The 21,273-nt window shown below is 41.2% G+C and overlaps 1 protein-coding gene across 8 annotated transcripts in view; it reads left to right on the top strand.

Moving 5' to 3' along the window:
- rabep1 (rabaptin, RAB GTPase binding effector protein 1) overlaps positions 1-21,273 on the top strand; it is a 314,581-nt gene that overhangs the window by 260,837 nt on the left and 32,471 nt on the right. For all 8 annotated transcript variants that reach the window (XM_069885028.1, XM_069885025.1, XM_069885027.1 and 5 more), the window contains one exon: positions 18,698-18,753. In XM_069885028.1, the coding sequence (XP_069741129.1) occupies positions 18,698-18,753 (56 nt within the window). The remainder of the gene's footprint in view (positions 1-18,697; positions 18,754-21,273) is intronic.

Below are 21,273 nucleotides of genomic sequence, written 5' to 3'. Positions count from 1 at the left end.
GACTGTAAGCCCAGATCAATTTTTCCATAGAGACCCTGGCCACCTTTCCATTCCATAGAAATGTTCTTATTTGTGAGAGCATATTTTAGAATAATCCCTGGGCAATGCCACAGGGAATGTCTGGAAGAGGTACTGAAGCCCTGGCAACACATTCATTTTAATACAGTTGACCATCCCCACCAAGCTATTGTCAGGGACATCCACCTATTTAAGTCCTCCTCAGTTCTTTCAAGCAAGGAGATATAATTTAGTTTATATAAATTATTCAAGTTGTTGTCTATTCTAACTCCTAAATATTTGATCCCATTTTGCGGCCATTTTAAATAGCTGTTCTGTTGACATTGACTGTAGTCCCCCTTAGTGAGTGAATTGCAATCTTGTTCCAATTAACCTTTTTTTTTCAATTTTATTTAATATTTTCAAAACAAAAACTTTTACAAAATCCATAATATAAAAATGAGAACTACAACTATCCCACGCTTTCCCCCCACCCATATTACTAAATTCATACATTTCAAATAAGGCCACCACATCTTAACAAAAAAAAATCATAATTATCATGCAAATTGTATGTTATTTTCTCCATACAAATCCAGGACCTCAACTCATTATGCCAATGATTTACATTTATCTCAACTTAGTCTTTCCAGGAAGTCACTACCACCAATGCTAAACTTAAAAATGCTGTCTGAAACTTATCTAACTTCAAGTCCATAAATGGAACAATATAACCCAACAAAAAAAATTGTGGATCCAATAAAAATTGAATTTTAAACAAATTTTGAAGAAATTCCCTAATTTTATACCAAAATGATTGAACTTGATCACAAAACCAAATGGAATGTAAAAACCTTCCAACACATGATCCACATCTAAAACACGACTCTGAATTACTAAATCCATATTTTCTCAAATTTTTCAGGGGTTAAATATAACTGATGCAAAAAATTATAATTAATCATACTATATTAAACAGAGGTCTGGAAGGCTGGCGGCAAAACTCTGCATGCCAAACTGCATGAGTTTTTCAAGCTTTGTTGGGACCAAGGAAAACTGCCTCAGGATCTTCGTGATGCCACCATCATCACCCTGTACAAAAACAAAGGCGAGAAATCAGACTGCTCAAACTACAGGGGAATCACGCTGCTCTCCATTGCAGGCAAAATCTTTGCTAGGATTCTACTCAATAGAATAATACCTAGTGTCGCCGAGAATATTCTCCCAGAATCACAGTGCGGGTTTCGCGCAAACAGAGGAACTACTGACATGGTCTTTGCCCTCAGACAGCTCCAAGAAAAATGCAGAGAACAAAACAAAGGACTCTACATCACCTTTGTTGACCTCACCAAAGCCTTCGACACCGTGAGCAGGAAAGGGCTTTGGCAAATACTAGAGCGCATCGGATGTCCCCCAAAGTTCCTCAACATGATTATCCAACTGCACGAAAACCAACAAGGTCGGGTCAGATACAGCAATGAGCTCTCTGAACCCTTCTCCATTAACAATGGCGTGAAGCAAGGCTGTGTTCTCGCACCAACCCTCTTTTCAATCTTCTTCATCATGATGCTGAACCAAGCCATGAAAGACCCCAACAATGAAGACGCTGTTTACATCCGGTACCGCACGGATGGCAGTCTCTTCAATCTGAGGCACCTGCACGCTCACACCAAGACACAAGAGAAACTTGTCCGTGAACTACTCTTTGCAGACGATGCCGCTTTAGTTGCCCATTCAGAGTCAGCTCTTCAGCGCTTGACGTCCTGCTTTGTGGAAACTGCCAAAATGTTTGGCCTGGAAGTCAGCCTGAAGAAAACGGAGGTCCTCCATCAGCCAGCTCCCCACCATGACTACCAGCCCCCCCACATCTCCATCGGGCACACAAAACTCAAAACGGTCAACCAGTTTACCTATCTCGGCTGCACCATTTCATCAGATGCAAGGATCGACAATGAGATAGACAACAGACTCGCCAAGGCAAATAGCGCCTTTGGAAGACTACACAAAAGAGTCTGGAAAAAAAACCAACTGAAAAACCTCACAAAGATAAGCGTATACAGAGCCGTTGTCATACCCACACTCCTGTTCGGCTCCGAATCATGGGTCCTCTACCGGCATTACCTACGGCTCCTAGAACGCTTCCACCAGTGTTGTCTCCGCTCCATCCTCAACATCCATTGGAGCGCTTTCATCCCTAACGTCGAAGTACTCGAGATGGCAGAGGTCGACAGCATCAAGTCCACGCTGCTGAAGATCCAGCTGCGCTGGGTGGGTCACGTCTCCAGAATGGAGGACCATCGCCTTCCCAAGATCGTGTTATATGGCGAGCTCTCCACTGGCCTCCGTGACAGAGGTGCACCAAAGGACTGCCTAAAGAAATCTCTTGGTGCCTGCCACATTGACCACCGCCAGTGGGCTGATATCGCCTCAAACCGTGCATCTTGGCACCTCACAGTTTGGCGGGCAGCAACCTCCTTTGAAGAAGACCGCAGAGCCCACCTCACTGACAAAAGGCAAAGGAGGAAAAACCCAACACCCAACCCCAACCAACCAATTTTCCCCTGCAACCGCTGCAACCGTGTCTGATGAAATGGTGCAGCCGAGATAGGTAAACTGGTTGACCGTTTTGAGTTTTGTGTGCCCGATGGAGATGTGGGGGGGCTGGTAGTCATGGTGGGGAGCTGGCTGATGGAGGACCTCAGTTTTCTTCAGGCTGACTTCTAGGCCAAACATTAATTAGGTGAACAACATTCAACAAAGACCATGACTCAGCAAACAATTTACAATTATTCATTAAAATTCGGCCACCTGATTCCACCAAAAATTCAAGTTCAAATGGTATTTTCTTGTGAATCAAGATCGCCACTCCTCTTGCTTTCCAATTAAAAGAAGATGAAAATACATGACTGACCCAATCCCTCTTCAATTTCAAATGTTCTCTTTCAGTTAAATGAGTTTCCTGCAAAAAAGCAGGAAAATATCGACTTTCTTCTTTTTTATATAGGCTAAACCATGTTTTCGCTTAATAGGGTTATTTAAAGCCTGCACATTAAATGTTGCAAAATTCAAATGAGACATTGTTATCGGAATAAAATAAAAAAACAAAAGAAAAAAAACCCTCTTTCTATTCCTTCTATCTGCAAAAAAAAACCCCTCCAATAAAAAAATCGATGCTCTCCTTGCAAAGTAACCTCTAAATTAAACAGCCACTAAACCCCTCTCTAAACAAAGTAAAACTTACACAAATAGAAAGTTTTTTTTAAAAAAAAGGAAACTACAGAAGTAGTAACTCCCCACTTAACTGGGTGTGGAAAGAAATAAACCCCCCCCACAGGTGGCGGACGTCTTCCAAAAGCTTCAGTGACCTCCATCCCCCCAATTTATAAAATTATGTCTAAGTCAGCTCACAGCCCCATGGAATTCAATCCCAAAGCTTGTTCTGGATCATCAATATCAACCATCTCTTTGATATTATTTGTCTTCCCATTCCCATTTCCATTCTTCTTATCAGGTGTCTTTCCTCTTAGGTGAAGAATGCCTTTCAGTAGCTCTGTCTGGCAAAGAATTGGTAAAAATTAAAGCATCATGTTCACTCTCAAAAAAACTGTGATTGGAAATTACCATAAAAACATCCTCAAAACTGAAGAGTATCTAAAACAAAATTTAAAACCCTTCCTCTAAAGCACCTCTTTAGCAGAATTGAATTCTTTACGCCTTTTAATAATTTCTTGACTTAAATCCGGATAGAAAAAAAACCTTATTTCCCTGTACCATCAATGGAGTCTGATATCTACGTGCATTTTGAACTGCTACTCTCAAAATAGTTTCCCTATCTTGGTACCATAAACAATGGATCAAAACAGCTTGTGGAGGTTGACGCAATGTGGTTTATTTCCAAACCTTCTGGAAAAAATTCCAATCCCAGTGCTTCAGGCATCCACTTTTTAAAAATTTTTATTGGATCCGAACCTTCAATTCCTTCGGGAATTCCCACTATTTTAACATTATTCCGGTGGCTTTGATTTTCCAAATAATCTATCTTCTTCATTAAGTCCTTCTTCTGAATTTCCCATCCAACAAAAGAATCTTCCACTTTTTCTATTTTTTCTTTGTTACGATCCACTTGTTCTTTACAAACTTGAAAGGGACTTTCCATTTTCTTAAAATTGTCTTGAACTGTATCCACCATATTCAAGCATCTATTAACATCAACTTTAATGACAGAATTACCTTTCTTAACAGAAGAAACTTCTTCACAAACGTTATTCATTTTTTCAGTCATACTCATAAATCCATGATCAATCTGAGTAGACATTTGTGTTGACATATTACCCATTTGATGAGCTATAGATTCCAAAATTTGTAAAAACAGCATCAAAAGTAGTATCACTAGTCTCTCCTTGAGGCTTACCTTCCTTCATTTCAATAGCAGTCAGTGACTCTTCTTCTATTTCTTCAGTTTGCCAAAAAGCTTTTTCTTGCTGTTCCTTTGATTCTGTCATTTTCATCACTTTGCTTCTGGTCTGCACACCTGCAAACCCAGACCTGACATGTTCAGGTCGCTGCTGGCTGACTTCGCTAACAGCCCAGACCCTGTCCAGAAGATCACGTACTCACGACGCACTGCGCATGCCCGGCAGCGCCGGGGCCTGTGGATGCGCGTCTTCCGATGTGCTGCCTCAGACCTCTGAGCTACCGAGACCCGCAGCAGTATCACGCGTCGGGCCCGACACTATGAACTCTGGCACTTCTACAGCGCGCCTGACACCACGGGTGCATTGATAGAAACAAAGAAACATAGAAGATAGGAGCAGGAGTAGGTCATTCGATCATGGCTGATCTTAAAGTTCAGAACCCCGTCCCCGCTTTCTCTCCGTAACCTTTAATACCCTTATACTGAAGAAATATATCTAATTCCCTCTTAAATATATTTAATGAACCTCCCTCTACTGCCCTCTGTGGCAATGAATTCTACAGATTCACCACCCTCTGGGTAAAGAAATTCCTCCTCATCTCAGTCCTAAATGGTTTGCCTATTATCCTCAAATCATGGCCCCGGGTTCTGGATTTTCCCATCATTGGAAACATCCCATCTGCATCCATTCTGTCCAGTCCTGCCAGAATTTTATATGTCTCGATGAGATCCCCTCTCAATCTTCTAAACTCCAGCGAGTACAATCCCAATTTGCGCAATCTTTCCTCATAAGTCATTCCTGCCATTCCAGGTATCAGCCTGGTGAATCGCCTCTTCACTCCCTCCATTGCAAGAACATTTTAGATAAGGTGACCAAAACTGCACACAATACTCCAGGTGGGGTCTCACCAAGGCCCTGTACAGCTGCAGTAAGGTATCCTTGTTCCTATACTCAAACCCTCTTGATATGAAAGCCAACATACCATTTGCCTTTTTAACCGCCTGCTGTACCTGCATGCTCGCCTTCAGAGACTGGTGTACAAGTACCCCTAGGTCTCTCTGCACTTCCCCGTCTCTTAATCTATTGCCATTCAAATACTAATCTGCCCTCCGGTTTGTATTACCAAAGTGGATAACCTCACATTTATCCACATTGTAGTGCATTTGCCATGTATCTGCCCAGAAACCCAATTTATCCAAATCACACTGGAGCTTCCTGACCCCCTCTTCCGTGCACACAACCCCTCCTAGCTTAGTGTCATCTGCAATCCCCTCATTCAGATCATTAATGTAAATTGTGAACAGCTGGGGTCCCAGTACAAGATCCCTGTGGCACCCCACTGGTCACCGCCTGCCACTCAGAAAATGAGCCATTTATCCCAACTCTCTGTCTTCTACCTGCTAGCCAGTTCTCAATCCACATCAATACTTTGCCCCCAATCCCATGAGCCTTGATCAAGATAAGAAGAAAAAATTGGAAGCCCTGAACCCTCGCAAGAGAGTGCCGGGGTAATACTTAAACGAGCTGGAGTGCATTGCTGCTTAGGTGGCTGTCCAATCGATTCCGTGGATTCCACTTGGTAAGTAGGCCTTGTTTCTTCTGTACTTTTAAAAGGAAGTTTCTTCTGAAATCTGTGTTTTCAACTTCTTTGTTAGTCTGAAGTTTTTCCATCTTTGTATATCATCTTCTATTTTTCCAAGCATAGGAAGATAGTTAAGTCTATATAAATTTGTAATTTATTATCTACCATTATTCTTAAATACGGTATTTAATTCCTTCCAAATTTCATTTAAATCAACTTTGTTTTTTTTGGTATCTGTCATAATCAAAATTTATTGATGGTATAATTTCACTTTTTTCAAAATTCTTTTTGTAACTAGAAACTATTCAATATTTCTCCAGTGTGGTCTGTTGTTTCGCCAAAGATTAATCAGGATCTGATAAATACAACAGCACATCGTCTGCAAACAAATTGATTTTATGCTCTTCCTGGTCAACTTTGAATCCCTGTTGACAGTGGGCACCTCTACCTGCTGGATCTACTCAAAGGAAAAATCATCGACATATGACCATTAGTTATAATTTTGGCCCGTGGCTTATGATAAAGGGTTTTTATCCAATTAATAAATATTCAGCCCATTCCAAACTTTTCCAATACTTTGAATAGAAATGGCCATTCTAACTGATCAAATGCCTTTTCTGTATCCAACGATTTATTTGCCTTTAATGTATTCAAGGCTTTTTCAATCTCTTCTTGAGTAAAGGGGACATTCAATTCCATCTGATCTTTATTTTCCAATTTTGGCAAAGAGAAATTCATCTATCTCCCTACAGTCACCGAGCAATTCTGACATACAGTTTTGTATAATATTGTTTAAAAGTATCGTTGATTTCTTTTGGATTATATGTTAATTTATCAGGCTCTGTTTGGATTGCATTAATCATCCTTGATGTCTCTTCCGCCTTTAATTGTCTCAACGGACCTTTATGTGCTCTATCTCCCAATTCATGATATTGATTTTAAAATAGTTCTTTCTATTTTATGTGTTTGTAATATTTTTTTTAATTTTCCAAGATTTTATATTTATCTATCGAACCCAAACTTTGGTACTCTTTTTCCTACTCTGTTATTTCTTTCTCCAGATCATTATTAACCTCTGCCATGTGTTCCATATTTTTTTTAGTATATGAAATTACACCCTTAAATAAGCCTTGAGTGTATCCCATTTTTTTTTTAAACTGTAAGTAGAGGGGCAATTCATTTCACAAAATAATTCTATTTGTCCCCTAATAAAATTACAAAAATCCATTCTTATTAACGGCTTAGAATTAAAACACTTGTTTCTATGGCATCACTATGGAGGTGCAAGATCAGATTGCAATCTTGTCAGGTACTCCATTTTCTGGTTGTACAGACATTAAAAAAAGATCAATTCTTGTATAAGATTCACAAGCCTTTGAGTAAAATGAATAATATCTCACCCTGAGGTATGACTGTCTCCATACATCTATCAAATTTAAATCCTTCATAAAAGATAATGTAACTTTTGCAGCTTTTGCTTTTGTTATTGTCTTTGCTGATTTATCAAGGATGGGGTCCAAGCAAAAATTAAAAGTCTTCCCCCACTCAATATATTTTGTCTTTCTTCCACTGCTTATAAGGATTATCTGCATAAAGGATTCTTCATCAAAATTTGGAGTGTCCAGGATTTTGCATATATCTGACAATTACAAATCTTCCTGCTGAATGTGAATTGAAATTGCCACTCCTCCTGCTTTGGAGTTGAAAGAAGACAAAATAACTTGTCCCACCCATTCCTTTTTAATTTATTATGTTCCAGTTTTGTAAGGAACTTTAATTTTTTCAAGGGTGCCAAGACTCTTTTCCTTTTTATGGATCAGTTTAAACCATTATCATTATAAGTAATACATTTTAACATTTTACTTATTCATATTTACACATATCTAGCTCTGCCATATGATCCTTCTGCTTATTCATATAGTACAACAATTTTTTCCTTTTTTAAAAAACACATGTAATTCCCCTGCACTGATGGTGACATAAACAAGAAACCACAGAAGCCCGTGACAAAAGCCCATGGTACTATCAAAAAGAAAACCCCTCCCCTTAACTTCAGTGCCATTTTTTAAAAACTCCTTCTCTGACTCCATTAACCCCTTAAATCAGGGTATCTGCCCTGATACTAAAGTATTCACCCTCTCTCTCTCGCTCTCCTTATTTCTTTCAGTACTACTTTAATTAACCAATAAAAGACAATTCAAAATATACCTCTCCTTACTTTTACCCAGATTTTTAAGTTCACAGTTCACTTTGTATTTTTCTTATTTTCTTTCTGGAATCCATTCTGAGGTCCTCTTTATAGTCTTTGTATATATCTCTCTACCTCCTTTAGAGATTTACAAAATCTTCAAGGTCCCTCTGACACAGTGGTTCTCAACCTTTTTCTTTCCACTCACATACCACTTTAAATAATCCCCATGCCATCAGTGCTCTATGATTAGTAATGGTTTGCTAAGGTGGGATGTGAGAGGGAAGGGAAGGTTGAGAATCATGGCTCTAGACCCAATTGTTACTGAAATATTTTGCTTGAGAAAAATTATCATTGGCTCATTTCCTTTGGAGCAGGGGTGTCAAACTCAAATTCACGGAGGGCCAAAATTAAAAACTTGGACTAAGTCGAGGGCCGAACTAAATATTTATTGAAAATTTTCAACAACATCTGCATGTTTTCTCTTCTTTCAACATATGTAATGTTAAACTTTAGGATATAACTTTAGGAGGATAATGTTACAGGTCAGGAGTAGGTAGCTCAAGTTCACCCTTTGCTTGACCTGAGGGAAACATACTTGGTCCCTGTGGAGATGTAGTCAGCATTCACAGGCTGTGTCCATTTTGGCCTGCATCAGGACTCAGCATTTCCTGCTCACTCCTCAGGCTCTAGGCCTCTATTCACCCTCGACCCACCATCCCTCCACCTGACCAGTCCTTTACCCAACCTCTACTCACCCCTCACTCCACTCGCTCTGCCTCTACCCACCCCATCCTATACATGCCCCTCTACTGTCTCTCCCCTCAACCTGTTCCTCCCTCTACCCGTCTCTCACCTTCTAATCACCCCTCCCCTACTCGCCCTGCCCCTCCCCTTTTACCTCTTCCCTATCCACCCCTCCTTCTACTCATCCCTCCCTCTAACTGCCCCTCGCACCACCATAACTTCCCCTGCCCATTACTCCTCACCTACACCCTCTGCCCACCCCTGCTTACCCACCCACTCAGACCCAGCGCACTGCCGATCAGCTTTTGCGGACAGCCACCATCTCTCTCTTCACGTGCAGGGCCGAACCAGCCATCCCTGGGGTCCGTGCGGGTGCAAGTGCTGAAGGCCGTGGCGACTAGGAGAAGTGCGCTCGCGCTGTGGAAGGGCCGTCCGGTGCCAGTCGCGCGGGGCTCGCGCTTCCCGGGGGCCACGCGCAGCCTGCCATGCCCGTCGTGCCGACAGGAAATCACAGGCGCTCGCCCATCCGCCGCACCGCTCAACAGGTGGGAGAAGTGACTGGTTGTGCGGGGAGCCTTCCAATTGGTTTGCCGGCTGATGACATCGACAGACTTCTCGTGTGACAATTTCTTGTGTTACAATGGGGAAGGATGTGCAATGAAGTGGGAGGATGGTGGGGATGAAATTACCAAAAAACAGCATCGGCTCTCGCTGCAGGGCGGGCCACCTCTAATACATTTTTGAAATGATCTTGCGGGCAAAATATAATTATATCACGGGTCAAATTTGGCCCGCGGTCCAGAGTTTAACATGTGTGCTTTGGAGTTATGAAACAGTGCGCATAATGAGTTAATTAGGTACAATTAACAGTGGTTTTCAACCTTTTTCTTTGCACCTGTGGCATGGGTATACTTAAAGTGGTACGTGAGTGGAAAGAAAAAGTTGAGAACCACTGCTCTGACACATCGATCCTCAACGTCACTGGGTATAGCATCAAGTACTTTATGTTCCGTGTTCACAGTTGTCGCTTGATGCCATCAAATTCCTTTCTTTGCTTAACCAAGTTTGCACTAAGGTCTTGAAAAAACAGCACTTTTCGACCTTCCAATTCAACTGGGCCATTATTATCCCCAGTACATTCGACTGCTGCTCTGAGTTTTGCCTCCCGATTCCCCTAACTCAAAAATAATACCAGGTCCAGTCGTGGTCTTTGATCATCTGGTCTTCTGAGGTTGAAGGTCTGGTGGCTCTCTCAATAAGCAAGTTTTCTTGGAATCTTCCTGTTCCCAACACTTGTGGAATCTATTCCTCAAAGAACCCCACTGGGTCATTCCTTTCAGTCCCTTCTTTTAAACGATGATACAGATATCATTCCTTCTGCTGAAATTCTCCACATGATCGATTTTATCCTGCAGCAGTTGTTTATCCAGTTTCCATGTCATTGCATTTTTGTTCAGGGCCTTCAGTTTTTCCTGATCCATTGTCAGGTCATTTTTGACCTGGTCCACCTGAGTCATCAGGTTTTCAAGAGCCGTTGCCATCTGCCACCTCTTTCAGCACATTTTCTACCTTAGAAATCATCCACTCAATGTCTCCAATGTGTCCAGCAATTTTTGCAGATCGGGTATTGATCCCCACGCCCCCCCACCCCCATCTATTCAAGTCTGTTCCAACATCCTGACGGCAGCTTCTTCACCACTCCCTTGTGGACTTTCTTTTGATGATCTCAGCGACTTTAAAAAAATTTCTTTAATCTTAATTTTTTGTGTCTTATTTTTCTTGCCTGTAATTTTCTATTTTTAACATGTAAAACCTTTAGTCCGATAACTTTGAATCATATTTTTAATCACTCTTCACAGAGAGCTCTTCTAACCCGCGTCTGAATAGATCTTTCGCATGGCCCAGCATCCTCGCCTTTATAAAGTTCTTCTACAGAGATCTAAGAGATCTGCCTAACTAGATTGTTAATATTGGGCGGTCAAGATATGATGTCTTACGTTTTGGTCTTTTTTTTTCATAATCATTCTGGCCGTCCATTAAAGAAAGCTGAATTCCACCCCCACCTCCCCCCCAATTTTTCCACTTCCAACTAAGTTAATAGACTATCACATTATTAAACATTGTGTGAGAATTTGGGCACAGTGTAGAAAACATTTTGCATTTCATAATTTCTCCTTTTCAAGCCTTATCATATCCAATCACTCTTTTCAACCTTCTTTTGATTATGTTATTTTTCAGAAATTATATAGAGAGGGTATTTGAAGTTTTAAGGATCTGTTCATTGATGGATATTTTGCAGCTTTCTGGTAAAAGAAACCTACCCAAACCTCAAATTTTTGGATAGTTGCAAATTCAGCATTTTATTGAATCACAGTTTTTGATTTTCCACGAGAGTCTGAATCAAATTTTGTAGATGAGTTTTTTAGTTTAATACCTTCTCATAAAGGTTTAACATCTATTATTTATGAGAAATTGTTATGTTTAAAACAGTTAAAATTAAAAATTCTTGGGACAGGATTTAAATTTGACTATACTGGATGTGGATTGGGACCCAATTCTTAAGTTGGTTAAGATGTCATTATGCACTGTGGAAGAAAATCTGAATACAAAGGGTTAAAGGTTCACCTTATAAGTTCTTTATTTCTTGAGAAAACATGTTTTTGAAACCTTCACTTCCCGTGACCTTGGTGAAAGGGCATATGTCATGTAAGATTGTGTTTTCATTTTCTCTAGTAATTCATTCTGCTGATTTCGCAAATTGACTTGTTTACTTCACTGTATAAATTCAAGCTGTGTGGTCCTAATTTATGTATTTATTTAAAAAGTCAGCTGTGTATGAATTTATTTATTTATTTAAATTGTAAGGGGAAGGGTTTGTTGGTGTAAATTTAAAGTTAAAGTAGTTAATTTAATTTTAAGTTAAAATTTAAAAGGAGGAGGGTGCTAGTGCGCAGGCATGTGGTGACGTCAGCAGGGAGGGAGTTTTAAAAACAAAGAAAACCTTACCTCAGTTGAGGTCCAGTTAGCAAGGAGTGAAGAGGCGGGAGCGTGCTGTGCTGAACCGACGTGAGTAGAGTGGTCCTAATTTATCTATTTATTTAAAAAGTCAGGTGTGTATTTATTTATTTAAATTGTAAGGGGAAGGGTTTGTTGGTGTAAATTTAAAGTTAAAGTAGTTAATTTAATTTTAAGTTAAAATTTAAAAGGAGGAGGCGGCTAGTGCGCAGGCGTGTGGTGACGTCAGCAGGGGAAGGAATTTTAAAAACAAAGAAAACCTTACCTCAGTTGAGGTCCAGTTGGCAAGGAGCGAAGAGGCGGGAGCGTGCTGTGCTGAACGGACGTGAGTAGAGTGGTCATTTAGTCTTAATTAAGAGTTAATAATTTTGGTGGGGATTGCTGTTCAGTGCAGAGACAGTAATTGAATAGGGAGTGCAGGTGGGAGTAATTAAAGGAAACTGGTTAGGATTGGACAGTGCTAGTGGTCACATTGGGTTGTGTATTAAAGTAAAGGAAAGGTTTTTGGGAGTGGCAGCGAGTGAGCGGCCCAAGTGAGTGAGTTGGAGCACGGGTTGAGGACGAGTCACTGCACATTAAGGTAAGATAGTCTTTATTACTACTTCATTGGGGTAAAGGATGAGTGTTAGGGCTGTGTGTTGTTGGGAGTGCCAGTTGTGGGAGGTCCTGGAGTCTTCCAGACTCCCGGATGTCCATATCTGCACTAGGTGTGTCGAGCTGCAGATTCTTAGGGACCGTGTTAGGGAACTAGAGCTGCAGCTCGATGACCTCAGGCTGGTTAGGGAAACAGAGGAAGTCATAGACAGGAGTTACAGCCAGGTGGTCACGCCAGGGCCACGGGAGGAGGAAAGGTGGGTAACAGTTAGGAGAGGGACGGAAAAACGTAAGGTGCCAGAGAGGAGCCCTATGACTGTAACCCTCAGCAATAAGTACGCCTCTTTGAGTACTGTTGAGGAGGTCATCAAAGTTGGGGGGAGCAGCAGTGGCTGTGCCTCTGGCACGGGGTCAGCCCCTGTTGCTCAGAAAAGTAGGGAAAGGAAGAGGAGGGCAATAGTGGTAGGGGACTCCATAGGGGATTCTGTGGACGCAGCAAGGAGAACCGGATGGTGGTTTACCTCCCGGGTGCCAGGATGTTGCTGCTCGTGTCCTAAAGTGGGAGGGACAGGAGCCAGAGGTCGTGGTACATGTAGGTACCAATGACATAGGGAGGAATAGAGAAGAGATCCTAAAAAGTGAGTACAGGCAGTTAAGTAGGGAGTTAAAAAGAAGGACCGCAAAGGGGGTAATCTCTGGATTACTCCCTGTGCCACGTGACAGTGAGAATAGAAGTAGAATGAGGTGGAGGATTAACACGTGGCTGAAGGGGTGGTGTAAGGGGCAGGGTTTCAAGTTTCTGGATCACTGGAACCTTTTTTGGGGAAGATGTGACCTGTACAGTAAGGACGGGTTACACAAATGCCAGGGGGACCAGAATCCTGGCAGGGGTATTTGCTAGGGCTACTCAGGATTCTTTAAACTAGAATGGTTGGGGGGAGGGAGCAAAATAGTACAGAGCAGTAAGGAGAAGGTTAGAATGCAAACAAAGAAAGTTTGTAGTAAGTATTTCAATATGGATGGGAAGGTGATAGAGAAAGGAAATGCTCTGGAAGAAGATGAAGGGCAATTGGCAGGAAAAGGAAATAATGTTGTTATTAAAGATGAGGGAAAACAGGGATTAAGAATTGGGAAATCTCTGAAATTCATATATTTTAATGCCAGGAGTATTGTAAAAAAAGATGGATGAGCTGAAGGTGTGGATTGAAACTTGGAAGTATGATGTGGTAGCGATTAGTGAGACATGGTTGCAAAAGGGATGTGATTGGCAGCTGAATATACCTGGGTTTCGTTGCTTTAGGTGTGATAGAGTCGGAGGGGCAAGAGGAGGTGGTGTTGCATTGCTTGTCAGGGAGAATATTACAGCGGTGCTTAGGCAGGATAGATTAGAGGGCTCATCCACGGAGGCTATTTGGGTGGAACTGAGGAGTGGGAAAGGAGAGGTTACACTTGTAGGGGTGTATTATAGACCACCCGGAGGGGACCGAGACCTAGAGGAGCAAATCTGTAGGGAGATGGTGGATTTTGTGATAAGCACAGGGTTGTAATTATGGGAGATTTTAATTTTCCGCATATAGATTGGGAAACACCTTCTGTGAAAGGGCTGGATGGGTTAGAGTTTGTGAAATGTGTGCAAGATAGTTTTTTTTACAACAATATGTAGAGGTGCCGACCAGAGAAGGAGCGGTGTTAGATCTACTGTTGGCAAATGGGATGGGTCAAGTGACAGAGGTTAGTGTTGGCGAGCACTTCGGGTCCAGTGATCATAATGCCATCAGCTTCAATGTCATTATGGAAAGATATAAGTCAGGGCCAAGGGTTGAGGTTTTTGATTGGGGAAAAGCTAGATTTGAGGAGATGCGAAAGGACTTACAGGGTGTGCATTGGGACAATTTGTTTTATAGGCAGGATGTAGTAGAGAGATGGAAGTCTTTTAAAGATCAGATTTTGAGAGTGCAAAAGCTTTATGTTCCTGTTAGGTTAAAAGGAGGGGCAAAAAGTTTGAGAGAGCCGTGGTTTTCAAGGAATATTGGAAACTTAGTTCGAAGAAAAAGGGAGGTGTACATTAGGTATAAGAAGCATGGAATTAAGGAGATGTTTGAAAAATACATTGAATGTAAGAGGAATCTTAAGAGAGGAATTAGGAAAGCTAAAAGAAGGTACGAGGACACTATAGCAAGCAGGGTGAAAATTAATCCAAAAGGGTTCTACAAATATGTTAATGGTAAAAGGAAAGCGAGAGACAAAATTGGTCCCTTAGAGAATCAGAGCGGAAACTGTGTGTGGAGCCTAGAGAAATGGGGGAGATATTGAACAGTTTCTTTTCTTCGGTATTCACCAAGGAGAAGGATATTGGGATATGTGAGATAGAAAAAGCAAATTGGGTAAATATGTAGAATATAGTGATTACGAAAGATGTACTGTTAGGGCTTTTGAGGAATATAAAGGTGGATAAGTCTCCAGGACCAGACGGGATCTTCCCCAGGACATTGAGAGAAGTAAAGGAGGAAATAGCAGAGGCTCTGACGGTAATTTTCCAAATGTCATTAGAGATGGGGATAGTGCCGGAGGATTGGCGTATTGCACATGTGGTTCCGTTATTTAAAAAGGGTTCAAGGAGGAAGCCTGGCAATTATCGGCCTGTAAGTTTGACGTCTGTAGTAGGTAAATTAATGGAGAAAGTTCTTAGAGATAGTACTTATAAATATCTGGATAGACAGGGTCTGATCAGGAGCACTCAACACGGATTTGTGGGCGGAAGGTCCTGTTTGACCAATCTGATTGAATTTTTTGAAGAGGTGACTAGGAATGTGGATGAGGGTAGCGCGGTAGATGTTGTCTATATGGACTTCAGTAAGGCTTTCAATAAGGTACCACATGGAAGGTTAGTTAGGAAGGTGCAGTCTTTAGGTATAAATTTTGAGATAGTCAAATGGATTGAACATTGGCTGAAAGGGAGAGGCTAGAGAGTGATAGTGGAAAATTGTCTGTCAGGTTGGAGGCCGGTGACCAGTGGTGTGCCTCAGGGATCTGTATTGGGCCTATTGTTGTTCATTATATACATTAATGATTTAGATGATGGGGTGGTGAATTGGATTAGTAAATATGCAGACGATACTAAGATAGGCGGAATAGTGGATAATGAAGAAGGTTTTCAAGGATTGCAGAGGGATTTGGGCTGCTTAGAAAAGTGGGCTGAAAAATGGCAGATGGAATTTAATGCTGATAAGTGTGAGGTGCTTCATTTTGGTAAGAAGAATCAGAACAGGACATACGTAGTAAATGGGAGAGCATTGATGAATACAGAAGAGCAGAAGGATTTAGGAGTAACGGTACATCGTTCCCTGAAGGTAGAAACTCATGTGAATAGGGTGGTGAAGAAGGCTTTTAGTATGCTGGCCTTTATCAATCATTGCATGGAATATAGGAGTTGGGAAGTGATGTTGAGATTGTATAAGGCGTTGGTGCGGCCTAATTTAGAGTTCTGTGTGCAGTTCTGGTCGCCTAATTATAGGAAGGATATAAACAGAGTGGAGAGAGTGCAGAGAAGATTTACCAGAATGTTACCTGAGTTTAAGCATCTAGAGTACAGGGAGAGATTGGGCAGATTAGGTCTTTATTCTTTAGAGCGTAGAAGGTTGAGAGGGGATTTGATAGAGGTATTTAAGATTATGAAAGGGATAGACAGAGAGGATGTGGATAGACCATTTCTGTTAAGAGTAGGAGAGATTGAAACAAGAGGACATAAGTTAAGAGTTAAGGGGCAGAGGTTTAGAGGTAACATGAGGGGGAACTTCTTTACTCAGAGAGTGGTAGTGGTGTGGAACGAGCTTCCGGGAGAAATAGTGGCGGCAGAGTCAATTTTATTATTTAAGAAAAAGCTGGACAGGTATATGGATGAGAAGAAGGTGAAGGGTTATGGTCATTGTGCAGGTAGGTGGGGCTAGAGAGGAGTGTTTGGTTCGGTGCGGACTAGAAGAGCCTAATGGCCTGTTTCCGTGCTGTAATTGTTATGCTATGTTATGTTATTTAGGGAAAACGTCACTGATCAGGAGAATTCATAACCATAATTTAAAAAATGGCATTTTTAGTCTCATTATTCTAGCATACTTTGTAAAAATACAGAATATTTACCCCTTAAATTATAAGTAATTGAGTAGATGGAGATTAAATATATTGGACCAATGTTTTAGATGTGGAAAAGAAGTTGGAACTTTTTTTCATTCTATGTGGTCTCGTTCAAAGGTTAATCCTTTTTGGGTTTTGGTTAGTAAGTTTTACAACAAATTACTAGTGTTGCTTTTCCATTAAATCCTGAATTATTGTTGTTAGGGAATTTTGAAAGCATTACTCCTAGATTATCTTTGTCAGATTTTCAATTGAAATTTGTTAAGTTAGCTTTAGTAATAGCAAGGAAATGCATTGCTGTTACATGGAAATCAGAAGTTTCATTAACATTAGAGACTTGGCATATAGAGATTCAAAGCTGACGTGAAATGCATCATCATCACCACCATCTATTTATTTATTTATTTATTTGTTCAGCTAATCTATTTATAAATTTATTTAATTTATGGTCACATCAGTGTGGCCTGCTGTTCAACCACTGACACACCATCCCGCCCATGCATGGTGAAAAGTTGACTGCCCCAGTTTATGTGAATGTTTGAACTGTGATGGTGCCGTAACTTGTTTATGACAATAAATTCCGATTCTATCATGTACAGAGGCTCATTCATCTGTTCCTGTCACCTTCAATCAAACACATAAATGGAGCACCTACATGAAGGTTATGTACTGAATGATCTTCCCCATTTCTCTACCTCCCATACAGTTACTCCCTCAGAGATGCCATGACCACACACAGTCAGAGCGGAACATGCAGGGGTAAAAATAATAGGATATCAAACGCTTGGGGGGTGGAGGGGAGGGGGTTGTCCACAATCAAAGCCAGTATAGCCTGGCAACAATGGGACCAGTTCACTGATTCCACAACCAATGTCATTCCAGCAAGGTGATGTAAAGAAAGCACCACATTTTTAATTATTAGTTTTTTTTAATACTATTAGGATTACGAATTTTGAATGTTTTAGAATTTATGTATGTTTTTGATATAATGATTGCTTTATTAATTATGTGTAACTATTCCTATCATCTCATTGTATATTAATATAATTTTAAGCTCTTCAATAAAAATATTTTAAAAAGAAAGGAATTCTTCTTGTACACATCTGACAAATTCAGCCACATCTATCCCTCTTGCAGTCAGGAGGTGCCAGTCAATATTAGGGAATTTGAAATCACCCATAATTACAACCCTATATTTTCCGCACCATTGCAAAATCTGTCTGTTCACACCTGTAGAAGTTTACGAGAGTCTTCCGTGGCATACTAAATCTCCTCAGACACCTCACAAAGTATAGCAGCTGGCAGGCATTCTCTGAGGCTCCAGGACAGATCCTCAGAGATGTTGACTCCCAGGAATTTGAAGTTCTTGATCTTCTCCACTACTGAGCCCTCGATGAGGACTGGATTGTGTTCTCCTGACTTCCTGCTGAAGTCCACAAGCATCTCCTTGGTTTTGCTAACATTGAACACAAGGTTGTTCGGGTAACACCATTCATTGAGCTGATCTATCTCCCTCCTGTACACTTCCACATTGCCGTTTGTGATTCTACCAACAACTGTTGTGTCATCGGGAAATTTGTAGATCGGATTGGAATTGTGCCTGACCACACAGTCATGGGTGTATAATGAGTAGAGGTGTACAGTCAAACCACTGCTACATGAAGTTCTGACTCAAGACTCAATGCCATCTATGATGGAAAGCAAACTAAATGGCTTCACTATCGTATTCACCACTTTCAGGGAGCTATGGAATTGCACCCCATGGTTTCAGGTAATTGCAGCCCAGTGCTGGTTTTGGCTTATATGACTGAAGAATCATTATGAAGAGTGAGCCATTGATTTTGAAGGTCAGAGCCTGCTTGCTTTTCTTGAAATATGACATTAAATGAAGAAATGTGGATCTTCCTGGATTATGTTCGCACTGCTCTGCATGAAATGTTTGCTTATGTACAGCAATTTGCAATGAAGATTTTGCATATTTGTGTGTCAAAGAGTCATAATTACTGAATCTTTATGATTTTTCTCTTTCAGTATCTTTTTCAAGTTTGAAAACTGAATTGGAGAGAGTGAAAGCAGAGAAAGATGAGGTGAGTTTTTGAATATTGTTGTCGAATTCAGATGAGTTACTATCATATGTGAGATGTCCTGGAACTAAATAAGCTGATCAGTGCAACGATTGTTACACAAAAACAGCATGGAGATGATGCCCAGTCTACCAAGAATGGTGACACTGTTAGTGCAACACCATCACAGTGCCAGAGGCCCAGGTGCATATCTGTTCCAATTTCCTCCCACATTCCAAAGACGTACTGTTTAATAGATGATTTGGACACATGGGAGTGTTTGGAAGGTGCAGGTTTGTGGGCCGGAAGGACCTGTTAGCATGCTGTATCTCCAAACTAGTTTTAAAAGACATTGTACTCTGGAATTTAGTACATGCAGAAAATAATAGATTAGATTGAAGTTCGAAAAATTTTAAACAGAACTGGGAAACTATGAAGGAAATCATTTTAATAAATTTAGGGAAACATTCAGAAAATGGTTAAAATTTGGAACTCCTTCTATAACTAACAAGATGTGCTCTTATTCTGAGGTTGATGTTTATGCATCAAGATACAAAGGGGTATTGTTTGAAGTCGTTCAGCAGTGCTCGTATTAATGGGTCTTGGGTCCCTGTTCTGATCCCCACAGGTGTTATGTAAACTGTTGAATGATCCCAGTAACTTGTTTGATTTTAGTTCTCTGCCTCTTGGCCTATTCTGGATCCTACATCCCTGTGTATTTATTGCAGACAGGTTTATGGAGCAGTGCTTGCCAGTTGGAGTTGGTGACAGGAGGGTAGTGGAGCTGAACACAATATGTCTGCTCTCACATACCCCACAAAGTTGAGGATGGATATGGGCCCTTCAGCATATCTTGTGCATGCTGACCATGAAGTATTTCCAAGCTCCCTGAATTTCCCCCATATCTCCCTGAACCTTTCCTATCCAAGTCCCTGTCAAAATGTCCTCTAAACATTCCTACCTCTTTTTTTTGGCAGCTCATTCCACACACCCATCATCTTCTGTGTGCAGAAAACCTACCTCACAGCTCCCCTTTCGCCTTGAACCTACACTCTCTAATTTCAGGCACCTTTCTGGGAAAAAAAGACACTGACCATCCACCTTATCTTTATAAATCTCTAAAATCATCCTCCACCTCATTTGCTCCAGGAAAGACAGTCCTGGCCTATCCATTCTCTCGAGCTCTTCATTTCTGGTAACCTCCTTGCAAATCTTTTCTGTCCAGGGCCCTGTCAATCACTATCCTATGCTCATTTAAATTCACAAATGCATCATCTTACATTTTATGTCATTAAATACAACAGAAGAGAGTAATAAATGATGCACCTCTTGAAGTTCCTAATCATGTCCACAGCAATTTTTGCTTCTGGATTGTTACTTAACTACTTGGAAATTAAATTCCCAATACCCCATTCTGGGCTTTCCATGCGGATCTCTTGTGCAAACCTGCCAACTCTGGATACAATTTAATGAATCTTTGCTGATGCCTCAATGACAAACACATCTTTAAAGCAGTCCAAGACTGCACACATTCTTCCAGATGTGATCTCACCAAGCCCCTGCTCAATTGTCATAAGGTGTCCTTGTCCTTAATTCTCTTATAATAAAAGATGGTAACATTTCCCCTCTTAATTGCTCACTTCATCAGTATGTTCGTTATGCACATACGCTGCTCCCCTGAACATTAATATTTCTCACTACTTAAGGATTATTCTGCTTTTGTGTTATGTGCACAAAGTGGTTATCTTTGCATTTTTCCACATTATCATCTGTGTTTTCCCCTGCTCACTCAGATTTTCCTTTTCTTGTTGACCTTTCCTACTGTCCTCTCTGCCTTCCCCAGAGTATTTCCCATCTTTGTTTTCTGTTCAATTCCAAATTCTAAATTTTTTAAAAATAATTTATTTAAAAATGTTTTCCATACTCCAGTCTTTGGCTTGGCTTCGCGGACGAAGATTTATGGAGGGGGTAAATGTCCACGTCAGCTGCAGGCTCGTTTGTGGCTGACAAGTCCGATGCGGGACAGGCAGACACGGTTGCAGCGGTTGCAGGGGAAAATTTGTTGGTTGGGGTTGGGTGTTGGGTTTTTCCTCCTTTGTCTTTTGTCAGTGAGGTGGGCTCTGCAGTCTTCTTCAAAGGAGGTTGCTGCCCGCCGAACTGTGAGGCGCCAAGATGCACGGTTTGAGGCGATATCAGCCCACTGGCGGTGGTCAATGTGGCAGGCACCAAGAGATTTCTTTAGGCAGTCCTTGTACCTCTTCTTTGGTGCACCTCTGACACGATGGCCAGTGGAGAGCTCGCCATATAACACGATCATGGGAAGGCGATGGTCCTCCATTCTGGAGACGTGACCTACCCAACGCAGTTGGATCTTCAACAGCGTGGATTCGATACTGTCGGCCTCTGCCATCTTCAGTACTTCGATGTTAGGGATGAAGTCGCTCCAATGAATGTTGAGGATGGAGCGGAGACAACGCTGGTGGAAGCGTTCTAGGAGCCGTAGGTGATGCCGGTAGAGGACCCATGATTCGGATCCGAACAGGA

Source organism: Narcine bancroftii, chromosome 6 (genome assembly GCF_036971445.1).
Source record: "Narcine bancroftii isolate sNarBan1 chromosome 6, sNarBan1.hap1, whole genome shotgun sequence".
In the NCBI taxonomy this organism is placed as follows: domain Eukaryota; kingdom Metazoa; phylum Chordata; class Chondrichthyes; order Torpediniformes; family Narcinidae; genus Narcine; species Narcine bancroftii.
Note: the sequence above shows the minus strand (reverse complement) of the source record. Positions and strands in the feature narration are given on the sequence as shown.